This window comes from Lepisosteus platostomus, chromosome 12 (genome assembly GCF_059453375.1).
Source record: "Lepisosteus platostomus isolate fLepPlt1 chromosome 12, fLepPlt1.hap1, whole genome shotgun sequence".
In the NCBI taxonomy this organism is placed as follows: domain Eukaryota; kingdom Metazoa; phylum Chordata; class Actinopteri; order Semionotiformes; family Lepisosteidae; genus Lepisosteus; species Lepisosteus platostomus.
In genome coordinates, this window is record NC_142622.1 from 32,388,634 (window position 1) to 32,415,870 (window position 27,237).

Consider the following 27,237-nt stretch of genomic DNA (forward strand, 5'->3'; position numbering starts at 1 on the left):
TTGTGTTGATGTTTTTTTATTACAATATCTCAGTAATCAGATAGATTGCTGGATTATCATAGATATTTATTTTCTAATTTATAGTTGAAGAGATTATACAGTATATTTAAGGTGTAAGCTCCCTATATGTTTAAAATAATATATATAAAATATTATCCTTTATAGGGTGGCATGGTGATGCAGTGGTTAGCATTGTTGTCTTGCAACACAGGGTCCTAAGTTCAGTTCTGGACCTGAGGCGCGACCTGCATGGAGTTTGTATGTTGTTCTCGTGCTCGTGTCTGTTTTCTCAGGGTGCTCAAATTTATTAAAGAATAATATTAGGATAAATATTAGAAGAAAATGTCTTAAACGAATATTAAGAATATGCAAATTAATTAATTTAAGTTTGCTAAACAATATTATACTAAACAGAACCGGGAAAATCATTGTTTGAAACAGTATTATGTTGCCGTATAAAAGTTTCTTTATGGCACTTTTAACATATACTATTATAAATGTAACTAATTAATATAAAATGATAATGGTTTCTTTCATCCTTGATCCCTATCACTATCCTGAACAGTGCCTAATGACAGTGGAGAGACACACATCCTGCCAAGACCAGCAGGTGTCAGAACGTCTGCAGAGGGGCTTCATGTCACTCCCATCTAAAAAAAACGTCTAACGGTCTCTTAAAATTGTATTTTCAAACCAAAGTGATTCTTGCTGAGGGTGAAATTGTGAGATTGCATCAGTGGTTGAGTTGCTATGGGTTACTGTTGAACTTGAACTTGAACTTTATTGCCATACAGTATGTAACCGGTACATATACTGGTACAATGGAATTCTTACTTACAGAAAGTCTCTCGATTGTTAAAACAAGTGTAAAAACACAAAGTCCAGACAGTGCATCAAGACAATATACAAACAAACAGTAGACAATGTACAAGTAAACAAGTAAACAGTTTGAATGTATACAATGCAGACGTGTAAACAATGACTGGAGATGTGCAATCAATAAGAAATCATAAATAAGAAATCATAATGAGGTAGATGGTACAGGTGTGGTCCGAGGGGCATGGCTAAATGTGTTCGCCAATCGCACAGTGCTGTATACATGAACGACACATATTGTACTTTGCTACACATACATTTTCAGCACCAACATAACCTTGTCTGTCCAGGCTGGAGTGGTTCACATTATACAACCGCAGGTTGATCAGAGGCAGGGTTCAGTTTCACCTTATGGTGATTGTTGTAACAACAGTTAAACCCTCAGGAAAACTATCCTGTTGATGAAGGATCTAGCAGCCATATCACCCTGCAACTCACAACTGGCAACCCACTGAAGCTAAGCAGGTGTGAGCCTGGTCAGTACCTGGATGGGAGACCTCCTGGGAAAAACTAAGGTTGCTGCTGGAAGAGGTGTTAGTGGGGCCAGCAGGGGGCGCTCACCCTGCGGTCCATGTGGGTCCTAATGCCCCAGTATAGTGACGGGGACACTATACTGTAAACAGGCGCTGTCCTTCGGATGAGACGTAAAACCGAGGTCCTGACTCTCTGTGGTCATTAAAAATCCCAGGGCGCTTCTCGAAAAGAGTAGGGGTGTAACCCCGGTGTCCTGGCCAAATTTCCAATTGGCCCTTACTAATCATGGCCTCCTAATAATCCCCCTCTATGAATTGGCTACATTACTCTGCTCTCCTCCCCACTGATAGCTGATGTGTGGTGAGCGTTCTGGCGCACTATGGCTGCCGTCGTATCATCCAGGTGGATGCTGCACATTGGTGGTGGTGGAGGGGAGTCCCCATTACCTGTAAAGCGCTTTGAGTGGAGTGTCCAGAAAAGCGCTATATAAGTGTAAGCAATTATTATTATTATTATCTACAGTACATACCAAAGAACAATGGGTGTATGTTCTATACAGCATAATACCTCCATTATAACTGCACTGCAATATCTGCACTCAAGTCCATCAGCAATGTGAACCGCCTAGCTTTTCTGCATTTACATGGTATACCATTCTAAATTTCCTTCCAGATCACAGAAATAATTTCCCTTTGCATTTTATAGCTACAGTAATATGCATTGTCTGCAGGTGTCTTTTTAGCGCTTTATCTCCTTCTAGTAAAGTATTGTAAGAAAACTCTCAACCTGTTGTGTTAGTCTGTGTGGCACTTGATTACAAAGTTTTGTTTACCGACAATTGCAATTAAAATGTACATTTGCTCTTAGAGCTGATGTGCTGCATTCTGTATATTGTGGGTGGGCTTTCTTTAAAGATGTAAATATGGGCTATTGTTTGTAATTACTGTATAAACAAAAAAATTCAGCAGCACATATTGAAGCTCACAGATATAATTATGATGTATTTGTGCTGCGTTTGGGGACAGAATTCATTGCTTTGCTGCACCCCACAAAAGGCCTTTTTCATAGCTCTGTAGCACAGCTGAAAGTATACAGGGATACAGGGAATACAAAAAAAACATTTACAGTATATTACTGTATCACCATGTACAGTAGATATACTGTAAGGCCTTGTCAATAATTTATTGCTGACTTCCCATTGCTTTTTAAAAACACATCACAATTATACCCCCGAGCTGACACTGACAGATTTTTGCTGTTACTAATCTACAGTAATAAAAAAAAATTAGTCAATTAATACAATGTGTAATTTTGTATAAAACGTCAATGTAGAGACTCTGTAAAGATAATTGGTAACTTTGATCCACTGATCACTTGGTATTATAATTTTCAGGTTTACTACACATGGTCACTAAGAACTAATATTCATCTCATCAAGGTATGAAGATTTAAATATTAATTTCTTTTAAGTGTATAGGCAATTTTAAAATCCCATCTTTCTCCAACTGCCCTAGTGATCCCTGAGTCATACAGTTTTCCCAGACCCTAAGTGAAATAATTTAATCCTGTGTAAATTTGCTATTTCTTTTTAATTTTCTTGGATGTCCTCTGATTCTTTCACAAGACATCAGGGCCTTCTACATACTGGCATTCACTATGATTTTATTTACATGCGAATCGTTTAATTTTGTTTCAATTATTAGTTTTTTTTTTTACTGGATTCACTACTTTTTTCCACAGATGATTTTGTCCAATGGATTTGGAAATATGCCTGATTTTTCATGTGCAAGGGAAAATATAAACACAACAAGACAGCACTATCCTTAAAAATATAGATGTTATACTGAAATAACTGAAATAACACCTCTGCCAGCCTTCACTAATCCCAGACAAGTAAGGCAGCTGAGCAATGGGCAATGTTGATGTGAGCCAGCAAAATATCCAGAAAGGACAGAAAGCTCTGAGACTCAATTCCAGATACAACGCTTTCCATAAAAGTATAAACTCTTTTCCATTGATTGTTGAATTACAAATGGTGTATACTTTATGCACCCATTTCTTTAAAGCAAATATTGTAATCAATACTTGAATACTCAAACTGAACCCTTTTATGGGTGAAAGATGTTACGTCAGCATGAACTGCAAAGAAAAATACAAAACTGAATATGTTGGTTACATTCACGACATTTGCCATAGAAAACCTAATTTCGTCTAGGTGTACAACATTACTTTGATGAACCATATACTCTGTATATAAATACACAATATCAAATTGCAGATCACATGACATTACCGAAATAAGTGTAACCAGTGGTATACCCAGTGCATAATGTGCAGTTTCCTGTGCTAATCATTCATGCTGTACATCTACCTTATACAAGTTATTTTGTACATATTTATGCTTGTTCTTGCATATTTAAACATATTTTACATTAATATAGTAAAAATAATAAGCATCATCATTATACCACATCACTTTCAATAACTGTTTATAGAATTCAAGGTCACACTGGCCCAGATCCTATCCCAGGAAGCATTGGGCGCAAGACAGGATCCATTCCTGATAGGATCGTTGCAGGGCACACACAGACAGAAATACACACACTCACACATAGGCCAGTTTTTTACAGAAGCCAATTAACCTGTCAGCATGTCTTTGGACTGTGGGAGGAAACCCACACAAACACAGGGAGAATATGCCAACTCACAGGACCCCAGAACTTGAGCCCAGGACCCCAGAGCTGCAAGGCCAAAACCATTGTGCCATCATGCTTCATAGTGAAAATAATATTTTTTTTTTATGGATGGATACAAAACATTTTAACAAATGTTTCTACTAAACATCTTTCCATAATTCACTATTTTCCTCTCCATGTAATAATGAATACACAGTTCATATGCCATATAAACTGAATATTGTAATTTCCATGATTATTTTATGTCTTATTTCTTTTAGTTTGATCACAGTGTTTTACCTTTCAAGGTAAAGCAAACATTACTCTAAAGAGACCATGCACAGCAAGGCTCTTGTACTACCACCTACACACTTTACTCTAGGTGTATACATCAAATCATAATAGCTACTTCGATACATACAGATTTTATCATTTACAGGCATTACATTTAAAAATACAATTTAATGCTTGATGGGCAAGGTCAATCAGTAACTAAACAAGTCCTGGCAAATACAGTAAACCTGTAATATTGTTTAGAATAAAAATAGTGTGCCCAAAGAAAATAACAGCATTATGTATCAACTAAGATTTAGCACTTCATATTATGGAATGTGAAAGAATAGGTTAGATTCAAACATCTGCAAGTAGTTATTTTAATCTTTTAGAGAGTTAAAACTTTAACACCACTTTTAATTCCAAAAGGGTTCACCTTCCTCTGTCCATTACAACTCAACAAAAACATGCAAAACATAACATGCCCTCATCAGATAAATTCCATTTGTCCTACCTTCGTCACCTGGAATGTGTCCGTTATTGAGCTGTTTTATTCTTTTAATGTGAGACTTCCCATTGTAATGGATTTGTGCCTGGGCGGCTGAGTTCAGCTGAATGTTACACAGTTCACACAGGGTCAGACTGGGTTGCTTATCCTCTGTCTCTGCTCCTGTATTGCTCATGGTTTTGGTGCTTGTCTCACCTAAAGGTCTGCTGTCATACTCCAGTGCCATTCTGTCATTTTCTAAGGCACAGGGACTCTTCATACCTTAAACCTGAAAGAAAATCATCCCTTGAGAATCACAGCTCAAAACCTTCTACATCAATTACTTGCATGTTATTAGAAAAATAGTTCAATTTTTTAATAGTACCATGGTTGAAGGTTAGGTTTGATATGTGAATGAACAGAATGAATTTTAGTTGTCTCAAATTATTTAAAATACTATAAGCCATTTTGTTCCTCTTATTGAGTTTAACTGAATGTATGTCAAAAAAACAGTACAGTGTACAATTTACCTTACAATGGGGCTGGTTGACTGAACTAACTGTAAAACGGCACAAAGACATTAAAAGGTAAATTGTACATACAGTAGTGCATGGATTTCACCAATTTAGAAATAACTATTACATGTGTAGGAGAAAAACTATGTAACTCACTACCTAGACAAAGAGAAGCAAACATTACTGTCTTGAGGCTGAAGAGAAGATGGTAATTTTGCCAGGTGCTTTAAAATAAAGCTTTTTGGTCTTGTGAAATTGAGTAATCTTCTTATTAAGCAAGATATTTTATGTTTTACTGCTTAAACAAACCATATCTCATTAAATATTTTTATTCATTTTTTAAAAATATTTTCATTCAATGTTTTATTTTTTTACCTCAACAGTTTTCTTTCTGAATTCAAATGTAGTAAATGTGTAAAGGGAAGTTCTGAAATTAAATTGGGATTACTTATTTCCAAATTAATCAAAATGATGATTATTTATTCATATATTAAAAATCAATATTATTTCTGTTATAGAAGAGGGCAGAAGTTTTAGTCAGAGGGCTGAAATGTGAAACATGGTCCATGCTACAAAAAGTGTCCTAGAAAAACTACTTAGATTCACAAATGTATAAATCAACAAGTTCTTTTTTTTAAGAATGTGAAACAGAAGAAAAAACACACTGCATATGTTTGGACCTACTGAGCCAGATGATAAAAATACTGATAGACTTTCTTGAAAGGATGTCCCATACAAACCTGTCCAAATACTGTACCATTCAGAAATATATAAAACCCCAGAAGGTTACATAAACCATTGATTTTTATGGCAAAAGTATTGGGGTATCTTATTTCAGATTGGATTAATAAGAAGATGCCTTACTTCTCATGTGGGCAAATGGCAGCTGCACTGGTTATGTTATAGAGTGCAGCTCTAGCTCCAAGGCTTAATCAATACAGGGTGGCAGCTATCTTTTTGAAAGCTAATGGCCCAGAAAACGATCAGTGCATGTAAGAAATAAGGCAGTTCTCTTTCAGTAAAATTCTTTATTTATACCACTTCCTGGACACACCAAAGAATGCACAGAAAAAAGTAATAGGTTTATTCCATGCTGAAAAAAAGAAGAAAGAAAACACAATGTTTCGGCCGTGGAGCCTTCTTCAGGTGTCATCACACACGCCATCACACCTAAAGAAAGCTCCACGGCTGAAACGTTGTGTTTTCTTTCTTCTTTTTTTCAGCGTGGAATAAACCTATTACTCGTTCCTTTGCAGCCTATGCATTCTGACGCAGCTATCCACCTGAACTACTAAAGAATGTACAGTACAATTTTATAAAAATGCTTCTTTTTTTTCGGAAAGCCATTTTAAAGGATTTGTTCTCAAGCTTTGACAGCATTGGATAAGCATAATTGAAAATGTTCTTTGTTCTGTTATTTCAAGGTGAACTGAGAAGAGAGAAGTGAAATGCAACTAGTGAAAACATTAAATGATTTCTGGAAATGTATACCCATTGTGACTTATTCACATATTAAAAAAGAGGAACAGTGCTATTGGTTTCAATTTGGCGTGCAGCCTAAATCTTAAACCTGACTTGAGCAGACACTGCTGTTCAATCCAGTGCCTCATTATACCTTAGCCATTACATTTCCTCATAGTATAACCCATATAAACATATTTTTATTGCCACTTGAACAAAGACTCTAACCAGGGCTGCCCTGTTTTCTTCTAATCTTTCGTTTTTAAAAATTATTACATAAAATAAACTCCAGCCTACTAACTGATACATAACAATATTCTTTAAAATATTTCAAATTATACTGTAATTTCAATCAGTTTAAATATACATCTATCCATTTTCAACAGTCACTTATTCTAAAAGTTGCAGGAGAGCTGAAGCCTAATCCAGCAATTATCAGTCACCTTGGGACTTGAGAGAACATATGAACTCCAAACAGAAGGCACCCAAGTCTGGATTCAAACCCAGGAGCCAGATTCAGTGAAGTTGGAGCATTAACTGTGGACAGAATTGTGCTATTTGAAAAAACAAATCGTGCAGATATAAAAACAAATAAATGAATACTTCAAGACTTTATAATACAAATATAAGGCATTTTTTCCTAAATTTTGAATATTACTATACATACTGTGGAATTACATTTGCATTAAGAATTGTGAATTTCTGTGCTATTAGAAGAACTGTTAAACATTTTATAACATGGGTGGAAAGTTGTAGAAGATTGGTTAATTATATACTCAGACAATGCAAAGACTACACACTCTTTATCCTGCCTCAACTATCTATGGAGTAGGTAAGGGCAAAGGCTATAAGCATTTTTCACTTCCCTATTTGCTTCATATAATTTTAACATTAATACTAATAGTGCTAATCATTTCCACAACCAACTACGGGAAATGTAATGAGCTGTCTTTCATCTTGTTAATGCTTTCCATTAATATATGGCCTACTTTTCGCAGTACTAGTTCAAGGACTGACATAACTTTGTTGTCATTAATTGCTTTTCAGCAGTCACTTCATTATTGATCCCTCCACTTATCACTGTTCATTGACTGAACCTCATTTCACAGCAAGACTAGCCTGCTGTTTCAGCAAACTCACTGACATTTTAACCGCTGTGCTGTTTCACACACACACACACACACACACACACACACACACACACACACACACACACACAAGGCACTGAACCCCTTCATTACACGTTTGTCAATCCTTTTGTCCTTCACAGATAAGATGACCAAGAACCAAGAATGGAAGAGATATAGTCCCTACTCTTTGTAATGCTCCACGTCTGCAGGGCAGTACAGTAGTTCTCATCAATGTGTCTTATCCTTTAATGGTTATGAGGTGTGTGTGCTAATCATGGATGGGGTACAGAGCAAGAAAGAATGGAGCAGAAGCTAGCAGTCCCTGACAGTAGAGAGAGACAGGAAGCTTCTCTAGTATGGGGGAATAGAAATGAAAAAAACATTAAATGAAAAAAAACAACATTTCAAAGCCTATAATTAGAATAATTATAGACCCCATTATATATTATACATTGCCAATACTTACATGCATTGTAAACCGTCCTTACCTATAAAATTTTATTATGGGATCCATGGGAGGTTTTTACGTAAAGTCAGATTCGTGTACTGTAAGTCAAGTCTTGTGAAACCCCAGGAAAGAGTTATAAAAAAATGAAGAAAAAAAACGAAAACATTTAAAACAATTAAAAATTTGAAAATTAAATGTTAGAAGTGCAGAGCAGAGTGAAAACAATGTCTATCAAACAGTCAATAATTTGTCTGTAAGGTATCACGTAAGAAGTGGCATGAAAGAAATGAAAGAGAAGACCAGGCAAGCATCAGAATTCTGAGCGAATTTGAGATGGCAAATAACTACGGTTTAGAGACCAGCCAGAAGGGAGTTCCATTAGTTAAGGGAAGGTATCACGGTCTGAACTAGAAATTGAGGGGGGAAAAGGTGGTGGTAGTATTCAAGAAAAATAGTAATGGATAGGTCATCAGAAGTAGAAGAAGAGGAAAGGAAGAAAATGAGATCAGATTTGGAGATGTTTAGCTGGAGTTGATGGCAGTGCACCCATTAGGAGATGGCTGAGAGACAGGCATTAATACAAGAGGAGACAGAATTTTATCAGTGGTTGGAAAGGAGAAGGAGAGTGGATAATAATAATTCAGTATAATATTAATAAAAATCTAAGTGAGGTGGTTGTTACAAGTCTTATAATGCCTGAATATAGAAGCTAAAAAGACTCATCTACAATTGCTTGAAAACCCTACTCAGGGTTTTTAATAGGCTTTTTCACAATTTTTGGCATAAGTTCAATTATACCCTATTACCAGTCTATTTTAAGCGGTAAGCTGCAAATCAGTTATTGGAAGAGAAAAGTTGAGATTTGTACTGAGTTTCACTGCCTTGTAATCAAGTATAATCGCTCTGAGGCACTTCAAGACAAATCCCCTATAGTAATTTAGATTAACTGTCACAGCTCAATCCAAAGCTGACAGTAACACTTTTCAAAGCTGGGAAAAATATATTTGATGTACTGCAGGGAATGAAAATATTTACTGAGAGCCAAAATGCATCCTTATCAACAGCAACTTAAAATAGAGACTCCCTGCTGAAATCTGATATCTCAAATGCTATATTCCTAATATCTTGAAAATGTGTAATTACAGTACAGTACCTGAAAAAAGTTTAAAATATGGCTACCATAGTTTAATCATACAACACAGGCTTATAAATTTAGACATATTTTAACAACTTGGATACGTCAGTGATTCCCATTCTTATTCAGGAAAAGGTTTCTCATTCATAGGACCGTGCTCCACATACAAATGATGAAATAATAAATTAGTAAAGAAATCTAACTGGCTAACTGAAAAGCTTTAAAAATTATATGACAATTCTGTGGGTGCAACACCTAATGACTAGAACTACAATGGGTAATAAGGTCAACAAAATAATCTCAATTGGTAAACATGATTTTCTGTTGAAAATATTAAAGAGCAAACCTTAATTTTAAACAATAAATATGCTCAAGATACCTACTTAGAGATTATTAAACACCTTCAAATTCTGCATACACAGTGTGCAATATATGAATTTATACTAATTAATTTCTATATAGCAGGCACTGACCTGGAGAACGCCACATTTGTACATCAGGATAAGGAATCCACTCTCTAGGTCCAGGTGAAGGCAAGCAGACAGGCAAGGAACTGGGGATGCACCTGGCTCACTAGCAGATCTGGGGATGAGCTGTGCAGGCAGACAGAAAGTGGACAGAAGAGGGAATTTGCCATGCTGCCAGGCAAAACACAACAGGGACGGTACGCAGGGCAGCCATGTGGAAAAGAACTAGGAAGCTGCACAGCCCAGCAGGACAGGTGAAGTGCTAAGGACCCCGCCCATGGACAAGAAGCAACTAAGAGACAGACAGTGATCTGGTTGGCCACCTGATCTCTGTAAGGGCTTCTGGAAGTCCCACCGTCGGGGGAATCAAAGAAATATAGTGCATTTCGAAGCCCTTTTGAGTTGTATGAGTTTACAGCCGTGCCATTTGGGTTCCGTCTTAGAATTGGGATGGAGAAGTCAGACAGATTGAGACAACTGGAAGTATAAACTGGCAGGTTTGTTCATGCGACAAGCACTTCCATTTCCGTGTAGGAAGCTCAATGACAGAGCGTCTGAATGTGGACTTGACGCTCTAGGCTTTAGGCCTTAGGCTCTAGGCATTCGGCACTGATGAAGTAATTACTCATTAAGTGGGGTCAGGGGGCCAGTTGTGGCCAGTTGCCATGGAGACGGGGGGCTGTGAACTCTGGCTCGCCCAGGCATAATATACGTATATTCAAATACATATTGTATCACTTGTAGTCTAATCTCTAGTTTCTGTACTCTAATTCTGTACTCTGAGTTCTGTGTACTGTACGTACCACGGCAGTTGACACATTTGACAATTGGGCAATAACTGCACTGTTCACATTGTAGCGGCAATGCTTGTTAATGAGAAAGAATTAAGTGTTGCTGTGCTTTCCCAAATGAGGCCTCATCTCTCTCTTCATCTCTGTGGTGCAGCCACAGAGAAGCTATTCATGCAGGCTGATTTAAAGATGTTTTCTTTTGATAAGGGACAGCTCCCAAATGGGGATGCACTTAGCTAAGCCTGCCTATCATGATCAATGGTCATCCATTGGCACCTATCTGTCTAGGGAGTGCCAGATGGACATCTGGACTGCATTCCTAGGTGTCAGGAGTAAGTGACTCATATCTCACCTTGATCAACCAATCAGGGACTGGTAGGGCCGAGTAACCCACGTGGGACTCTGATGCCCATGGAACTTTCAGCCAATGAATGAGCTGAAGTTCCTCCAGGTAAAAACAGGCAACAGAGAGCCTGGAGAAGGAGAGCCTGAAAGAACTATTCGTAGGACTTTTCTAAAGAGAATTCTAAGGAGAATTCCAGGGCAGGACGGCCCAGGAGCAGAAGGCTCCCAAGGGCAGGACATTCTCGCAGCGCGCCTCCTGACCATCCTGAGACTCAGCCCGGACAACCACGGAACGGCCAGTGTGTCCGAGTGCCAGAACTTTCCTCTGTTCTAAGAGTCTAGAGCGGAGATTGCTAGAGAGTAACCAGAGGATCCACCCGAGGTTAGCACCAGCAGCAAGCCTCGTGAACAGGTCGGAACTGTGGACAGCTGAATCACTATTCAGAACTAGCACTTCATCAGGAACGAACAGATCCTCTTCCTGACTTGCTGGGACCCACAGTCATCTTTTCTCCTGTGCACAAACTCTTGCTAGTTTCAGCCAACACTAACTAGCCGGCCAGTGAGCATCAGCAGCGCACCGTCGCAAGCAGCACAGCACAGCCTGGCATGGAGCCAGAGAGCCCGCAGGAGATCTGAATCCCCAGAGATTGGATGAGTATTCAACTTCAATGCATTACAGCTCGAGAACTCAATTGTTATCCCAACCAGTTGATATCAATTTAATTCCTAAGAGTTATGTACTTGTTTTCAGTATCTAATGTAGAAGTTGTAACCAAGTTCACTTTATGAAACGGTCTAAATGAATGATATACTGAACGTATGTCCTCTTGAAATGTGTGTAACACTTCGTAACTGACTGAATATATACCTTTTGTATTCTGATAACCCTCTCGATAAGATCTGTTAGGTTTATATGCATATTTTATGTATTAATAAATGTATCCTCGTGTATTAGTACCCGTGTGTGTGCATTTGAGTTATATCGCATGGTTGGATTCTAAGGCCATCAAAATAATCATTTTGTGATTTACGGCTACAATTAATAATTGTCCCCGTAAATGCCCAAACCCTACAGAACTGGTGCCTCGTGAGAGCACACTACAACATAATGACTGCACTTGAACAACAATAATTCAAAATTTAGTACTGGGTGAAAATGGACCAAGATTTATTGTCTTTTTAAGTTATTTTTTATTGTGAGTAAATTCAGAACTGAAAGCAATGGAGATGCTGCTCACTCATAATGTTGTTTATCTTTCATTTCAACTGCAAAATAATGTAAGTAATGTAATTCATTTACAATTCTATGTAGTAAAAAATAATGTATTTGTGACCCCCTTTCAGGAATCTCAAAGCACTGTACAATACTATACCAGTAATACGGATCATAGAAGCAAAAAGAAAGCAAGTTGGCCCAATACCAACAGGAAGCTAAATTGTACATGAAATCTCAAGCAAGAAGTAAAAAAAAAAGGTTGCATACATTCTCTAAGTCTCTAATTTGAGCAGCGAAGTCTGCAAACAGTGCTAGTCCCAAAAAGGCTTGGCCTTTGGCAGAGTAAGAAGGCATGTATCATCAGATCTCAGTTTAAAGTACTGGATACATGCGATACGTTTTTAAGAAGAAGCTAAATGACTCAGAGTCATATCCATAAACAGGAGAAGCTTAACATCCTCTGAAAGCATTGCAATTAACAAAGACACCTTTAGTTAGCACATAAGCTGCAGATAAATGAACATACTGAAAACTAATTATTAAATTAGAAGGTACTGTACCACAATAAGTAAGGCATGAAGAAATTAATCTAATCTTGATTAAATAAAGCTATGCATCATTATTTAGCACTGGGTAGTTAGAATGCAAGTCTTAACTGAGCAATGTTACACAAGTGGAAGAAATATAACCTTGTGGTACTTGAAATGAAAATAATAGGTCAAAAGTAACCATCCATTTCAACCAGATCAACACCACCACTGAAGGCACCACCTTTGCAAAGCTCAGATTTAGAGTCTAAGTGTATACGTTTTGCCACAGTTTAGCTAAAGAAGGTTCTGTTCAAATCTGTTCAAATCTTATATTCAGTCAGTCATCTGTAAAGTGATTTGGTCTGCAAGCAAAGATGACTATAATCAGCAAAGCACTGAAATATATTTCATACCTACTGTACTGTACTGTAGTGGCTTTCAAGACATATGGTCTCATACATAATATACTGTATACTGTACCTATTGTACACACACTAGATAGTAGTGGAGTTCACCTTCTTCAGAAGTTCCACCTTCATAATTATTTTATGCATCAAAGTCATTAACTAATTTGGAAGTTTGATGTGCTTGTTCTAACCACTGTATATAAAGTTTATATACTTCATAAAAAGCTATAATGTTTTATCCTTTTCTAAGAATAAGTAATAAGAACACTTTGCTTGCTGTTATTGTACAAAAAAAAATACTGATTTAATATCACTTGATAGGGAATATTAATATGGAATCACATAACTAAATACATTTTGACAGCTAAAATATCACTTGTGGATATTTTGGAAACATGGCGACGTTCATTTTAACACTTGTATTGTACTTATAGCGGTAATGGACAATGAAACATGCATAAACTGTACTGTAGCTCATTGTGCCCAAGTGGCAGTTTAGCATAGTGGTTTGGACAGCCTCCTGCTACTCAGAAGGTGAGCTGATCAAATCCTGGACAGACCATTGCTTTGTTTTTTTTTACATCCCAGTAGATGGATTTATAAAAAATAGTTTAGTATATATAGTATAAATAGTATAGCTTGTTGTGAATGTGAAGTGCCTGTTTCAGGTCTCCCTTCCTCAATTTAACATCTGCTACTGTATATCCCAGTACCGCTATGAGATTGTGAATGTAAATTGAATATTTAAATAGTGTGTATATGTAAAAGTAATAAAAATGTCAATATAGTACATGTATGAATTTAATTAAATTATTAATTCAATTTATTAATTTCAATTTAAAGATAATCATAATGTAATTCTAAGATATGTATAATTAAATATGATTTGATGTTAAACTGTATAATTTGATTTCATAATTATGTGTGTGGTTATATTATGATGATTGAATAACTATAGATAATATTTATAATAAAATCACAAGAGAATATAAATATAAATAATAAATATACTGTATTTACAGTAAATATAGTATAATGCCCAATAGTTTTAAATCCACTACCGTACTTTCACAAGCCCCCTATCCATGCCTTGCACTGAAGTCACAAGAAGTCTTGTCTTTTTAAATAAAAGCCCTTCTAAAAAAGCAAATAGTCTCTCTTAGTAGCGAAAGTATGCTGATTTGTTTGTGCAAAGGCCAAATAAGACAAAGCTCAATGAGCGTGAAAAAGTATGTGAAGAAATTTATAGGTTCCAGAAGATATTCATAACTGTTTTACCTGTAAGTACTTTGACGTATTCCTGGATATTCTGATATTCGAGTTCACAGTGCATCAGGATGACAATCCAAATGTTTTGAATAATCACTTTGATTGCTTTCAAAATTCCTCAGACATTTATTGTATTCGATATAGTACTTAGTGTACAACAAACTGATTTTTTGCATTCTATAATCTTTAACCTTAAATATTCTATCTTAAATATCTATTTTTGATTTTTCCCCATTGGATTTAAAAAATGTAGGGGCAAAGAAAAAGATCATACACCCAGATTATTTTCTGTCGATGATATGATATTTTTAAGGAGATGGGAAAACACGTCAAAGATCCACATATTATCAATAAACACAGACATCACAATGAACACACGGTACTTGACTAAAAATAGTTGAAGCTAAAAGTCCTGGTTGCATGTTTAACTTAAAGAGACACAGTGTTGGAAGATCAGAACTAATACAATACGTGAGAAGGTGGAGGTGACCTCCCATTGTCTTTTCTGTATCCCCTAGTGGAGGCAGTAATCAATCTTTCCTCATCTCATTCACATGGCAGTAATTCAAGAGCACAGCTCAATGTAATTCATGCTGCTCATTTCCTGAGTCAGAAAAGTGTTTAAGATTAGAATGGGCAAAGCCAGTCAATCCACAACAACTTCTTAGGGCATTACAAAGGCAGGCTAAGATCTGATGAATTGCATTTCTGCTTTTCTCTCAGTGATGAAACTCCCTTCGGTCTTTTATTTCAAGGTTAAAATTGTGTCTTACAACATAAATTACTTCAAAAGAAGTGTGAATATCCACCCATAAAAAAACTGCTAACTTCTATTTATACCACTGCTAAATACTACTCCTGGTTAAATTATTAATATGATTTTGCTTCTGCTATTACGTTTTTAGGTTTGAAGGGAGTGAAATAGCTATAAGGTGATTTATTAACTGTCAAAATGTAATCAAAAGAAACATTTTAGTTATTTTTATAAAAACAATGGAAAAGATTGTAATTAAAAATATACTACTTGGTCAAGCTGTAAAAAACACTGTTGCTTCAAAGGTAAGAATGATTTGTACAGTACATTACTGAGTGTCTCTTAAAAATTGTATTTGTTATGCTTTTATAGATGATATACCAATTCTGTTTAAATAAGATACAAGGCACAAAGGTGAAATTGGCTGGTACACGTGACATTGTAGCATCAAGGCAATGTGGCATGGCCTTTGAGGCTATGTGTCCAAACTTGTATAGTACAGTATATTGATCTGTAAGTACCGTAATTACACTAAAGGATGAATTTCTGACAGTAGTTAGTAGAGTTTAAAATCATAAAAAAAATAAAAGTTTGTGACTGCTAAAAACATTCTGTTGTTTATGCATATTCATTGATTAAAAAATACTATTGACCTTACATCCTGAGTCAACTCAAGTGTCTGTTGGTGCATGAGAAAGTTTTCTTTTTGTTAGGGAAAATAAATATACTGTATACAATGCTTCACAAAAGTATGCACTCATTCCCAAAGAGGTTATATTTTTTGGAATTATAAATGATGTACACATCTCTTTAAAGTTAAGATTCTTAATAAAAAATTAATGAACTGACCTTCATTTACAATGTACTCATAGTGAAGTGTCTTTCCAGATCAAATTAGTTAAAGGATAATTAATATGCTAACAACTTTACTAACAGCTTTACAACAAAGTTTTGAATTGCATTGCTTCCTTGTCTCTAATGCACAGTTTAAGTTGTTTGTAACAATTTATTAACTCTGCAAAACCTGAAATACTGTACAGAATAGTCCCTTGCAGCAGAAATAAATCTGACTATTTTCAGTTCAAAACAAAGTCCAAGCATTAAAGTACTGGATGGGTATTTCAAGATCTGTAAAAAATCTAAAAATTGTTTCAGTTTCTGAATGTGGATTTAATACACTTTTTGTATAGTAGTGATCACGTTAATAAGCAAAGACTGTTGTGCCAGAACGATATGTATATAAAGATATGTATATGTACTATTCAGTACAATCTAATAGCCTTGAGTTCTTTCATTATGAAAGTCTGGCATTCCTGCATAGTGGAATCCATGTTCGTCTGCAACAGCACTGTGTACTACTGGGAAGTTCTAATTTAAGTGGAAGATTAGTTAAGCATGGAATATAGTACTTATACACATACTTAAACACATACAAAATACTATATACTGGTAATATACAGTAACTCAGATATTAAATAAATATTGGTTAAATAATGTAGTAAACTAACAATACATTTAGTTTCCATCTATGTTCAAGATGTTTGAGGCACAAATAATGTAGTAGTGCCTCCCTAGTTCTAGACACAATGTAGAATTAAAGAGAACACTGATCTACATTAATAGATAATGATAATAATGATTCCTTACACTTAAATAGTACTTTTCTGGACATTCTATTTAAAGCACTTTACAGGTAATGGGGACTCCCCTCCTCCACCACCAAAGTGTAGCTTCACCATGATGCGATGGCAGCCAGAGTGCACCAGTACACTCACCACACACCACCTATCAGTGTGGAGGAGAACAGAGTGATGAAGCCAATCACTTATTAAGTGATTATTAAATTATTAAGAGGTCATGATTGCTAAAGGCCAAGGGGAAATTTGGCCAGGACACCAGAGTAACACCCAAACTCTTTGCAAGAAACATCCTGGGATTTTTAATGACCACAGAGCGTCAGCACCCTCATTTTAAATCTCAAGGACGGCACCTTTTTACAGTATACTGTCTCTGTCACTATACTGGGGCATTAGGACTCACACTGTCCACAGGGTGAGCACCCCCTACTGACCCCTCTAATACCTATTCCAGCAGGAACCTTAGTTTTTCCCAGGAGGTCTCCCATCCACATACTGATTAGGCTCACAGCTGCTTAGCAGCAGTGGATTGTCAGTTGTGAGTTGCAGGGTGATATACTGTAGCTGCTGGCCAGTGGGCAATGGACCAGAGGTCACCATGCCTCTAAGACTCTAACTACAAGGAAAGCTCACAAAGGGGCACCACCTATTTATAGATCATCCTGTGGGTAGGGGTTAGGACATAGTGTAGGGCGTAGTGGCATTTTTTAAAAGGTCTACATTTGTGGAGCAGTTATAAAATTGGGAATTTCAACATGCTACTAAATTTTGGTTAGTATTTCCACTACAGAAAATATATGGATCTATAATAAACATGGTTGATAAAGTTTAAATCAATGTGCTGTGTACAAACACAGGAATCTTTTACATTCCACAGATTTTCTCATAGAATAACACAAAAACAAATCTGTTAACAACAGCAAGATGCCTGGCGGTAGAATTGAGGTTTGAGAATAGTCACTTCAAGGGACCTTTGTCTCAGAATAAGGATTATTAAACACAGCATTTAAAAAGGACAGCCATAAACTGAACAAAAAATTAAGTCTGTTTTTCCTATTTGTGTCTATTCCACATCTGCCAATTTCATCTCCTTCCATGGATGTGTATCATACTATAAACAAGTTGCCAATCTTTGGGTATAAAAGTGCCAACGAAATTTCCCCTGCTGCATAAATCAGAATCTGGCATTAATCTTGAGGAAGTATCAACAACAAAAAGAAAAGTTATGGAACAAGTTATGAAATAATCTGAAAGGTTTTCCTTCAGGCAAAAACGCCAAGGAGATATTACTGCAAATGTGAAACCAGTTCAGTTGCATGTCTTAAAGTAAGATAAGGGTAATTAAGAAATTTTATTATTAGCAAGTTGGCTGAACTCCCCAGGACAAGTATATGTAATTGTAGTTCACGTCTCTTTTAAGCATTGTAATATAGGCTTCAGGTTAATTGTAACTTCTACAGTATATGAAATTTGGAACAGTATATGAAATCTGTAATATAATTGATGTTAGCTACATTTACAGTTGTAATTGTAAATATAACTATTGTAAATGTATGTTTATATACTGTACTGAGAAATTATATATTTATGTTTACGGACCGAGAAATATTAGAATGTGTTTAGCATCAAATCATACCATCAAAATCAACATCAAATCATTATGACAATATGGATCGTTCTATGTCTTGAGCTGAAAACTGAATTGCACATGATACTAGTTTACTAATAATACATTAATGTTCAAATTCATTATCAAATCAGAAGGCATTAAATTTGAAGTGGGTCCCTTTTGTTCAACAAAGGACTTCAATATATCGCTTATCTTCCACACAAGTACTGTACCCAAAGGTGTATAAACATTACGAAAGCATGTGTAAACGTCTTGGAGAAATTATACTCCTTTCTGTGAAGAGTGCTGTACACAGCTCAATAGATAATTGTGGATCTCAAGGATATACAGTACATACTACATAGTAGTTCAGGTGGGTAGCTGCGTCAGCATGCGTAGGCTGCAAAGGAACAAGTAATAGGTTTATTCCATGCTGAAAAAAAGAAGAAAGAGAACACAACGTTTCGGCCGTGGAGCCTTCTTCAGGTGTGAGAGAGACAGGGCAGTAGGCAAAGGTAAAGTAGCGGGAGAACAAAGGTTGAGAGGGAGGAGGAGTGAGAGGCGGGAGCAGGGGACAGAAAGAGAGGCCAATCAAGAGGTGTGAAGTCAGAATGGGTGCAGAGAGGTGTGAAATGAAACTTCCAATGAATGGAGAAAATTTAAAAGAACAGTAATCTGTCGTTAAGGGAAGGGAGAATGTGTGATCCTAGCTGCAGAATAATTTTAGTTTCAGTGGTCTTTCTGATGTATGAGTTCGGAAAACCGTCTTTGAGAACACAGACGGAGAGATTAGAGTGGTCGTGGCCGTCAGAGGTGAAATGAGAAACAATGGGCTTGGAGAGATCTTTAATCTTCACAGCCCTGACGTGTTCTCTGAAGCGGTCTCCGAGTCTCCTTCCTGTTTCCCCAATGTAGATGGCTGGGCATTTACTGCAAGAGATACAGTAAATAAGGTTGCTGGAGGTACAAGATGCTGTCTGGGTGATCCGGAATTGTCCTGAGGGGCCTTGAATGAGTGTGGTGGTGGCTGTGTACTTGCAGGTGATACAGCGAGCTCTTTTGCAAGGGAAAGTGCCTGGTGTGGATGGTTGCTGAGGGCGGTCAAGGGAGCTGTGAACAAGGAGGTTACGCAGATTAGGTGGTCGGCGATATGAGATGATAGGGCGATCAGAAAAGAGGGCCCCAATGTAGGGATCATCCTGTAGGATGGAAAAGTTCTGGTTAATGGTCCTGGGGATAGGAAGTGTGTTAGGGTGGTAAGGAAGCACCAAAGGAATGCGGTTGTTACGGCGGGAGTTCCTGATCGGGTTGATGGTCCGGGGGGTGTTTTTGGCTCGGGCAAGGGCCCTGTCAATCACACTGCTGGGGTATCCTCTGTTGATAAAAAATGAGTACATTTCGAGGGCTTGGTTTTCGAAGTCGATGTCATCGCTGCATAATCGTCGTAACCTAAGGAACTGTGAAAAAGGAAGAGAGTTTTTAGTGTGGTTGGGGTGAAATGAGCTGTACAGGAGGTAGCTGTGTGAATCCGTGGGTTTGTAATAAACTGAAGTGGACAGTCGGGGGTAGTTGATAGACAAGTGGATGTCTAGAAACGGAAGAGTGGTGGAAGAAATGTTAACCGTATATTTGAGGGACGGGTGGAAGTTGGTGAAATGGTGCAGGAAGAATTCAAGCTGATCGTTGGAGCATGTGGCGGCACCGACGCAGTCATCAATATATCGTTTGTAGAGGTCAGGGACATAGCCAGTGTAGGTAGTGAAGAAGCGTTCTTCTACCCAGCCGACAAAAATGTTGGCATAGCTGGGTCCCATTCTGGTGCCCATGGCAACTCCACTGACCTGTTGGTAAAAAAGATTATTGAAAGAGAATGCGTTCAGTGTGAGGACCAATTCTGCAAGGCGTACCAGGGTGTGGGTGGGTGGATCAAGCACTGTGCGTTTGTCCAGCGTGTGCTTGAGGGCTGTAAGGCCGTCATTATGGGGAATGACGGTGTACAGAGATGTGATGTCCATGGTAAAAATGTGGCATTCGGTACCCTGAAATTGGAAATCATTGAAAAGTTGGAGCGCGTGGTTGGTGTCTTTGATGTATGAGGGAAGATCTTCAACCAGCGGTCTCATGAGGCTGTCGAGAAAGGCTGAGATGTAAGTAGTTGGACAGTTACATGCTGAAACGATGGGGCGTCCAGGGGTGTCCGGTTTGTGGATTTTGGGGAGGAGGTAAAATTGAGATACCTGTGGGTGTTCCATGATGAGCCGGTTCGCCTCCTGGGGGAGCTCGTTGCTGCTGATAAGAAGGGAAATGGTGGATACCACTTCCTTTTGGTAGTCAGTGGTAGGGTCCTGTTGGAGAGGGAGGTAGGCAGAAGTGTCAGTTAGTTGTCTAGAGGCTTCAAAGATATATAGATCTTTACGCCACACCACAACAGCACCTCCTTTGTCCGCTGGTTTGATGACGATATCATCCCTGTTGCGGAGAGACTGGAGCACCTGATTTTCTCCTTGGGTGAGGTTAGACCTATGTTTACTGGGTATAGAGAGTGCCTTGGGAGCTTGATTAGTGCATTGGTTGATGAAATAATCAACTGGTGGAAAACGGCCAGAGTAAACATAGGTCTAACCTCACCCAAGGAGAAAATCAGGTGCTCCAGTCTCTCCGCAACAGGGATGATATCGTCATCAAACCAGCGGACAAAGGAGGTGCTGTTGTGGTGTGGCGTAAAGATCTATATATCTTTGAAGCCTCTAGACAACTAACTGACACTTCTGCCTACCTCCCTCTCCAACAGGACCCTACCACTGACTACCAAAAGGAAGTGGTATCCACCATTTCCCTTCTTATCAGCAGCAACGAGCTCCCCCAGGAGGCGAACCGGCTCATCATAGAACACCCACAGGTATCTCAATTTTACCTCCTCCCCAAAATCCACAAACCGGACACCCCTGGACGCCCCATCGTTTCAGCATGTAACTGTCCAACTACTTACATCTCAGCCTTTCTCGACAGCCTCATGAGACCGCTGGTTGAAGATCTTCCCTCATACATCAAAGACACCAACCACGCGCTCCAACTTTTCAATGATTTCCAATTTCAGGGTACCGAATGCCACATTTTTACCATGGACATCACATCTCTGTACACCGTCATTCCCCATAATGACGGCCTTACAGCCCTCAAGCACACGCTGGACAAACGCACAGTGCTTGATCCACCCACCCACACCCTGGTACGCCTTGCAGAATTGGTCCTCACACTGAACGCATTCTCTTTCAATAATCTTTTTTACCAACAGGTCAGTGGAGTTGCCATGGGCACCAGAATGGGACCCAGCTATGCCAACATTTTTGTCCGCTGGGTAGAAGAACGCTTCTTCACTTCCTACACTGGCTATGTCCCTGACCTCTACAAACGATATATTGATGACTGCGTCGGTGCCGCCACATGCTCCAACGATCAGCTTGAATTCTTCCTGCACCATTTCACCAACTTCCACCCGTCCCTCAAATATACGGTTAACATTTCTTCCACCACTCTTCCGTTTCTAGACATCCACTTGTCTATCAACTACCCCCGACTGTCCACTTCAGTTTATTACAAACCCACGGATTCACACAGCTACCTCCTGTACAGCTCATTTCACCCCAACCACACTAAAAACTCTCTTCCTTTTTCACAGTTCCTTAGGTTACGACGATTATGCAGCGATGACATCGACTTCGAAAACCAAGCCCTCGAAATGTACTCATTTTTTATCAACAGAGGATACCCCAGCAGTGTGATTGACAGGGCCCTTGCCCGAGCCAAAAACACCCCCCGGACCATCAACCCGATCAGGAACTCCCGCCGTAACAACCGCATTCCTTTGGTGCTTCCTTACCACCCTAACACACTTCCTATCCCCAGGACCATTAACCAGAACTTTTCCATCCTACAGGATGATCCCTACATTGGGGCCCTCTTTTCTGATCGCCCTATCATCTCATATCGCCGACCACCTAATCTGCGTAACCTCCTTGTTCACAGCTCCCTTGACCGCCCTCAGCAACCATCCACACCAGGCACTTTCCCTTGCAAAAGAGCTCGCTGTATCACCTGCAAGTACACAGCCACCACCACACTCATTCAAGGCCCCTCAGGACAATTCCGGATCACCCAGACAGCATCTTGTACCTCCAGCAACCTTATTTACTGTATCTCTTGCAGTAAATGCCCAGCCATCTACATTGGGGAAACAGGAAGGAGACTCGGAGACCGCTTCAGAGAACACGTCAGGGCTGTGAAGATTAAAGATCTCTCCAAGCCCATTGTTTCTCATTTCACCTCTGACGGCCACGACCACTCTAATCTCTCCGTCTGTGTTCTCAAAGACGGTTTTCCGAACTCATACATCAGAAAGACCACCGAAACTAAAATTATTCTGCAGCTAGGATCACACATTCTCCCTTCCCTTAACGACAGATTACTGTTCTTTTAAATTTTCTCCATTCATTGGAAGTTTCATTTCACACCTCTCTGCACCCATTCTGACTTCACACCTCTTGATTGGCCTCTCTTTCTGTCCCCTGCTCCCGCCTCTCACTCCTCCTCCCTCTCAACCTTTGTTCTCCCGCTACTTTACCTTTGCCTACTGCCCTGTCTCTCTCACACCTGAAGAAGGCTCCACGGCCGAAACGTTGTGTTCTCTTTCTTCTTTTTTTCAGCATGGAATAAACCTATTACTTGTTCCTTTACATACTACATAGTGCCAGTGCATTGCTACACATGAGGGCAGAATAAGATGCAAAGTGTGGGTTTACAACATTGTCTCTATAGTACCATATAAAAATTGTGATCCCCATTCATACTACAGTATATTGCAATCCATAACATCACACGTCTGTTCTGCTCCACTCATGCAAGAAAATGTGGGCAGTAACTGTACCTGTAGCTGTAGTACACAATATGCCAACCATATTATATGGTAATGAATAAACTTGTTTGATTGGGTAAGCCTTGTTGTAACATATGACTTATGGAATATGTTAAGAGTTATACAGTGTTAAATAATACAGTGTGTTCTACTCATTATTTTGTTTTGGGTCGTGTTATTAATATATATGTTTTAGGATTAAAAGGGGCAGGACTCCACAAAGAATGATCTTCATACGGAGTATGTGGACGTGATGTATGATGTGTTACAAATAATTGACCAAAATGAGCTTTTGTCACAAACAATAGTTAATTTTGCAGATATGGATTGAATTAAATTATTTTAACTATTAATTTTTGAATACCTACTTCTGGGAAAATAATGGAACCAAAATAATTTGTTCCATTTTTAATTCCTCTTAGCATATATAGTACGTATCTATTAATTTATGTGCTAGAAATTATTAAACATATCTTTACAAAATTTAACCTTTAATAATTTTGAGATTGCATGTCCAGTGCTAGAAAATGTCCTGTATATAATAACACATTATATTACATTCAAACATGAAATTGATAAGTCAATACGATTGTCTTCTAAATTTGTCAAACTCTTCACACTGATGACTCTTTCTCTTGGTTAATGTCTTCAGTTGTGAGGCTGTAAACATTTTTAAATCTATTTGTTCCAACATTGCTGTTGTTGTGTTGTTATGTTGATGATGGATCAAGGGTCTGAAGCGTAACAATGATTTGTTAACAAATGACCTTATTCATGCAAATTGTATTGAATGAAGTGACTGAATACTGAATAAAGAAGCACACAGGAATTTTGCATGCCTTTGGATTTCACCTGTGGCAACCTCTTGGTTCACTGTGTATACTATTTTGAGAGTGGTCTGTTCCCTGAATTCCAAGGTCTGTCTAACAGTGGATAATAATAATAATAACAACAACAAAAGAACATACAGTCAAGCTTGAACTCAATTTGTTTTTATTTTAGACTAAAATATTTTTTAGAGAACAGCTCCTATAAGTTCCTAAAAGTTTCCTATAAGTAGACAAAAACATATTTTTATTTATGTTTTTGAGTTTTAATTCTGTGTATGGTTTTTATTGCTTTATTTCACCAGGTAAGTCAATTCAGAACACATTTTCATTTACAATGATCAGTGGCGCCCCATTTATGAAGCTAGGTATTTCCTGGAGTAACCTGAGTGAAGTGTCTTGCTCAAAGGTACAACAGCAGCATCCCAGATGGGATTTGAACTAAAGCCCTAACCACTGCTCTACGCCTTTTGCAATCATTTCTTTTAAGCCTTCAAGAAATGTAATTAAATTCTGCCTCTGGATGACAAGATATTTCCTTTTTTCCTCATCTATGTTTCATGTTAATTGCAGAGAGGAGGTATGGGAAAAACGTTAGGGGCTGGTAGGTGAATTGGGAAGTTAAAGTAGGGACTGGAATGGGGCTGGATGGAAATCAGGCAGGGTGGACATCTGTATCTTTAGTAATATTTTCGTTTAAGTTGCTTATTTTCTGTCTTGATGTTTAAAAAAAATGAAACCAATTAAATTATTTATAATTTTACTATGCAATGGTCCTGATAGTTTTAATTAGCTACACATAGCAGAGTTTAACCCAGTGGAATGCAACTAGACCAAGTCATCCTATTTTGTTTTTGCCATAGTAGCTCCTGATTTAACCCAGGTTGTGTGTTTTAAACTTTAGACATTTTATGTATATATTTATATAGTTGTTCATTTGTATTTCTCCTATTGCTTGCACTGTAGAGAAAAATCAGTCTGACCGTAATTATTTAGAATATTTGTGGCTACATGTAGGAGTTTAAGGTCTTTAAAGTACGGAGATGTACACAATTAGTGATTTAGATTTAGAAATACACAGACATGAGATAAAAAATATGAATGGAATAAGTTTACTTACCTAAATGCTTGCCTTAATGTTATGGTTCTTTTATTTGTTCAAAGGTTAGACTAGGTTTCTGCAATTACAAACCTTATCAATAAATAAGTAATTATCTGTTCGTACAACTTATATACACACCCGAAAAAGGCTCCACGGCCAAAATGTTGTGTTTTCTTTCTTCTCTTTTTAGCATGGAATAAACCTATTACTTGTTCCTTTGCAGCCTACACATGCTTACACGACTCCCCACCTGAACAACTTATATACAGTATATGTCATGTCGTTTACCAAACCGCTTTATACCATACAATGTCGCAGGAAGCCGGAACCTACCCGGGAAGCAACGAGCGCAAGGCAGGGTACACCCAGGGCGCCAGTCCATCGCAGGGCAAGTGCAAGCCAGTCATACATGAGGACAATCTGGAGGCCACGGTAAAGGCCGAGGGAGGAAATTTGGCCCGGACACCGGGATAACTCCCTACTCTTATTGAGAAATGCCCGGGGATCTTTAATGACCACTGAGTGTTTAAAGTCTCTTCCGAAAGTCAGCACCCACCTACAGTCCCCGCCATTATATGGGGGCATTGGGACCCACACAGACTGCAGAGTGCGTGCCCCCACTGGTCCGACTAACACCACTTCCAGCAGCAACCATAGCTTCCCAGGTACTCGCACCCCACCCAGGTACTGGCCAGGGTCAACCCTTCTTAGTGGGTAGCAAGTTGAGAGCTGCAGGGTGATATACAGTAGCTGCTCGGCAACTTAAATATATCTCTTTTCTTTATATAGAGAGAGTTATAATGATGTCAGATAATGCCAAAACATTGCTGTCACTATAAAACTGTCTTCCATTTATTGTTTGATAAATGCAAACATATACGATAAGGTATAGTTATATTTAATTGTTAAGATGGAATGCTGACAGCAAAACTGACAGGACTTTTTTCTTTAAAATGTTTGGCATTATCCAAATGGCAAAAAGTGTAAAGTACAGTACATTCCTGAAAACACTCAGACCTGAGTTATGATAGCAAATTTGAAAACTGTGGGGTTTAATAACCTTTCTTACCGTACTACTGCTGCTTCAAAACTGCATGTTGAATAACCAGCATCAGTAAATAAATAATGAGGCTCTTAAGCAAAAGGTCAGAACAAATCATGCCATGTTTCTTTGTATACTATATGTGTTATTTATTCAGCTTCCCTTCTGCCTTTATCAGAAAAATGAAGAGGTTATCTACCACTAAAGCAGTTACAAATATCAATATTTCTTTTTTATGAATTGTGGTTCACTTATTTATCATTGACTTTTAACACAAAAACATGTTTTGTTCTGGTTCTTCCTTTCATCCATCCATTTTCTAACTGCTTCATTCAGTTCAGGGCCATGGGGGAGCTGGAGTCTATTCCAGCCAACAACAGGTGCAAAGTGGGATACACCCTGGACAGGACGCCAGCCCATCACAGGGCACAGACAAACAAAGCTACGCACACACTCACACCAGGGCCGGTTTTCTCAGAAGCCAATTAACCTACAGCATGTTTTTGGACTGCTGGAGGACACCTAGGAGCACCTGGAGGAAATCCACATGATCACAGGGAGATCTATAAACTGCACGTAGACAGCACCCCTAGCCTGGAATTGAACTCAGGGCCAAAGAGGCAATTACTAAGCTCTCAATCTGACTCAATGCACTCATTTTACACTGTAGGCACTGCATACTACACTACAGTATATCCTTCAGGCAAGAGAAACATAGAACATACTGTATGTTTGTGGGGAAAAAAATGTTCTTTTTAGAATTTAGAATTCTGCTGTGTATTGGTACACCATCTCCCCAGGGTATGAAGGGTATTTATTATATAATTTCAAATTTGTGTAGAAACGTGCTAC

General features: G+C 38.3%; 1 protein-coding gene across 7 annotated transcripts in view; it reads right to left on the reverse strand.

The window, feature by feature from the left end:
* The window catches only part of znf385d (zinc finger protein 385D), a 288,683-nt gene that overhangs the window by 230,700 nt on the left and 30,746 nt on the right, over positions 1–27,237 (reverse strand). For 6 of the 7 annotated variants that reach the window (XM_088601649.1, XM_088601651.1, XM_088601648.1 and 3 more), the window contains exons 2-3: positions 9,948–10,067; positions 4,822–5,074 (exon numbers count right to left, since the gene is read on the reverse strand). In XM_088601649.1, the coding sequence (XP_088457775.1) occupies positions 4,822–5,065 (244 nt within the window). In that variant the 5' untranslated portion in view covers positions 5,066–5,074; positions 9,948–10,067. The remainder of the gene's footprint in view (positions 1–4,821; positions 5,075–9,947; positions 10,068–27,237) is intronic. The other variant, XM_088601647.1, reaches the window with a different exon arrangement.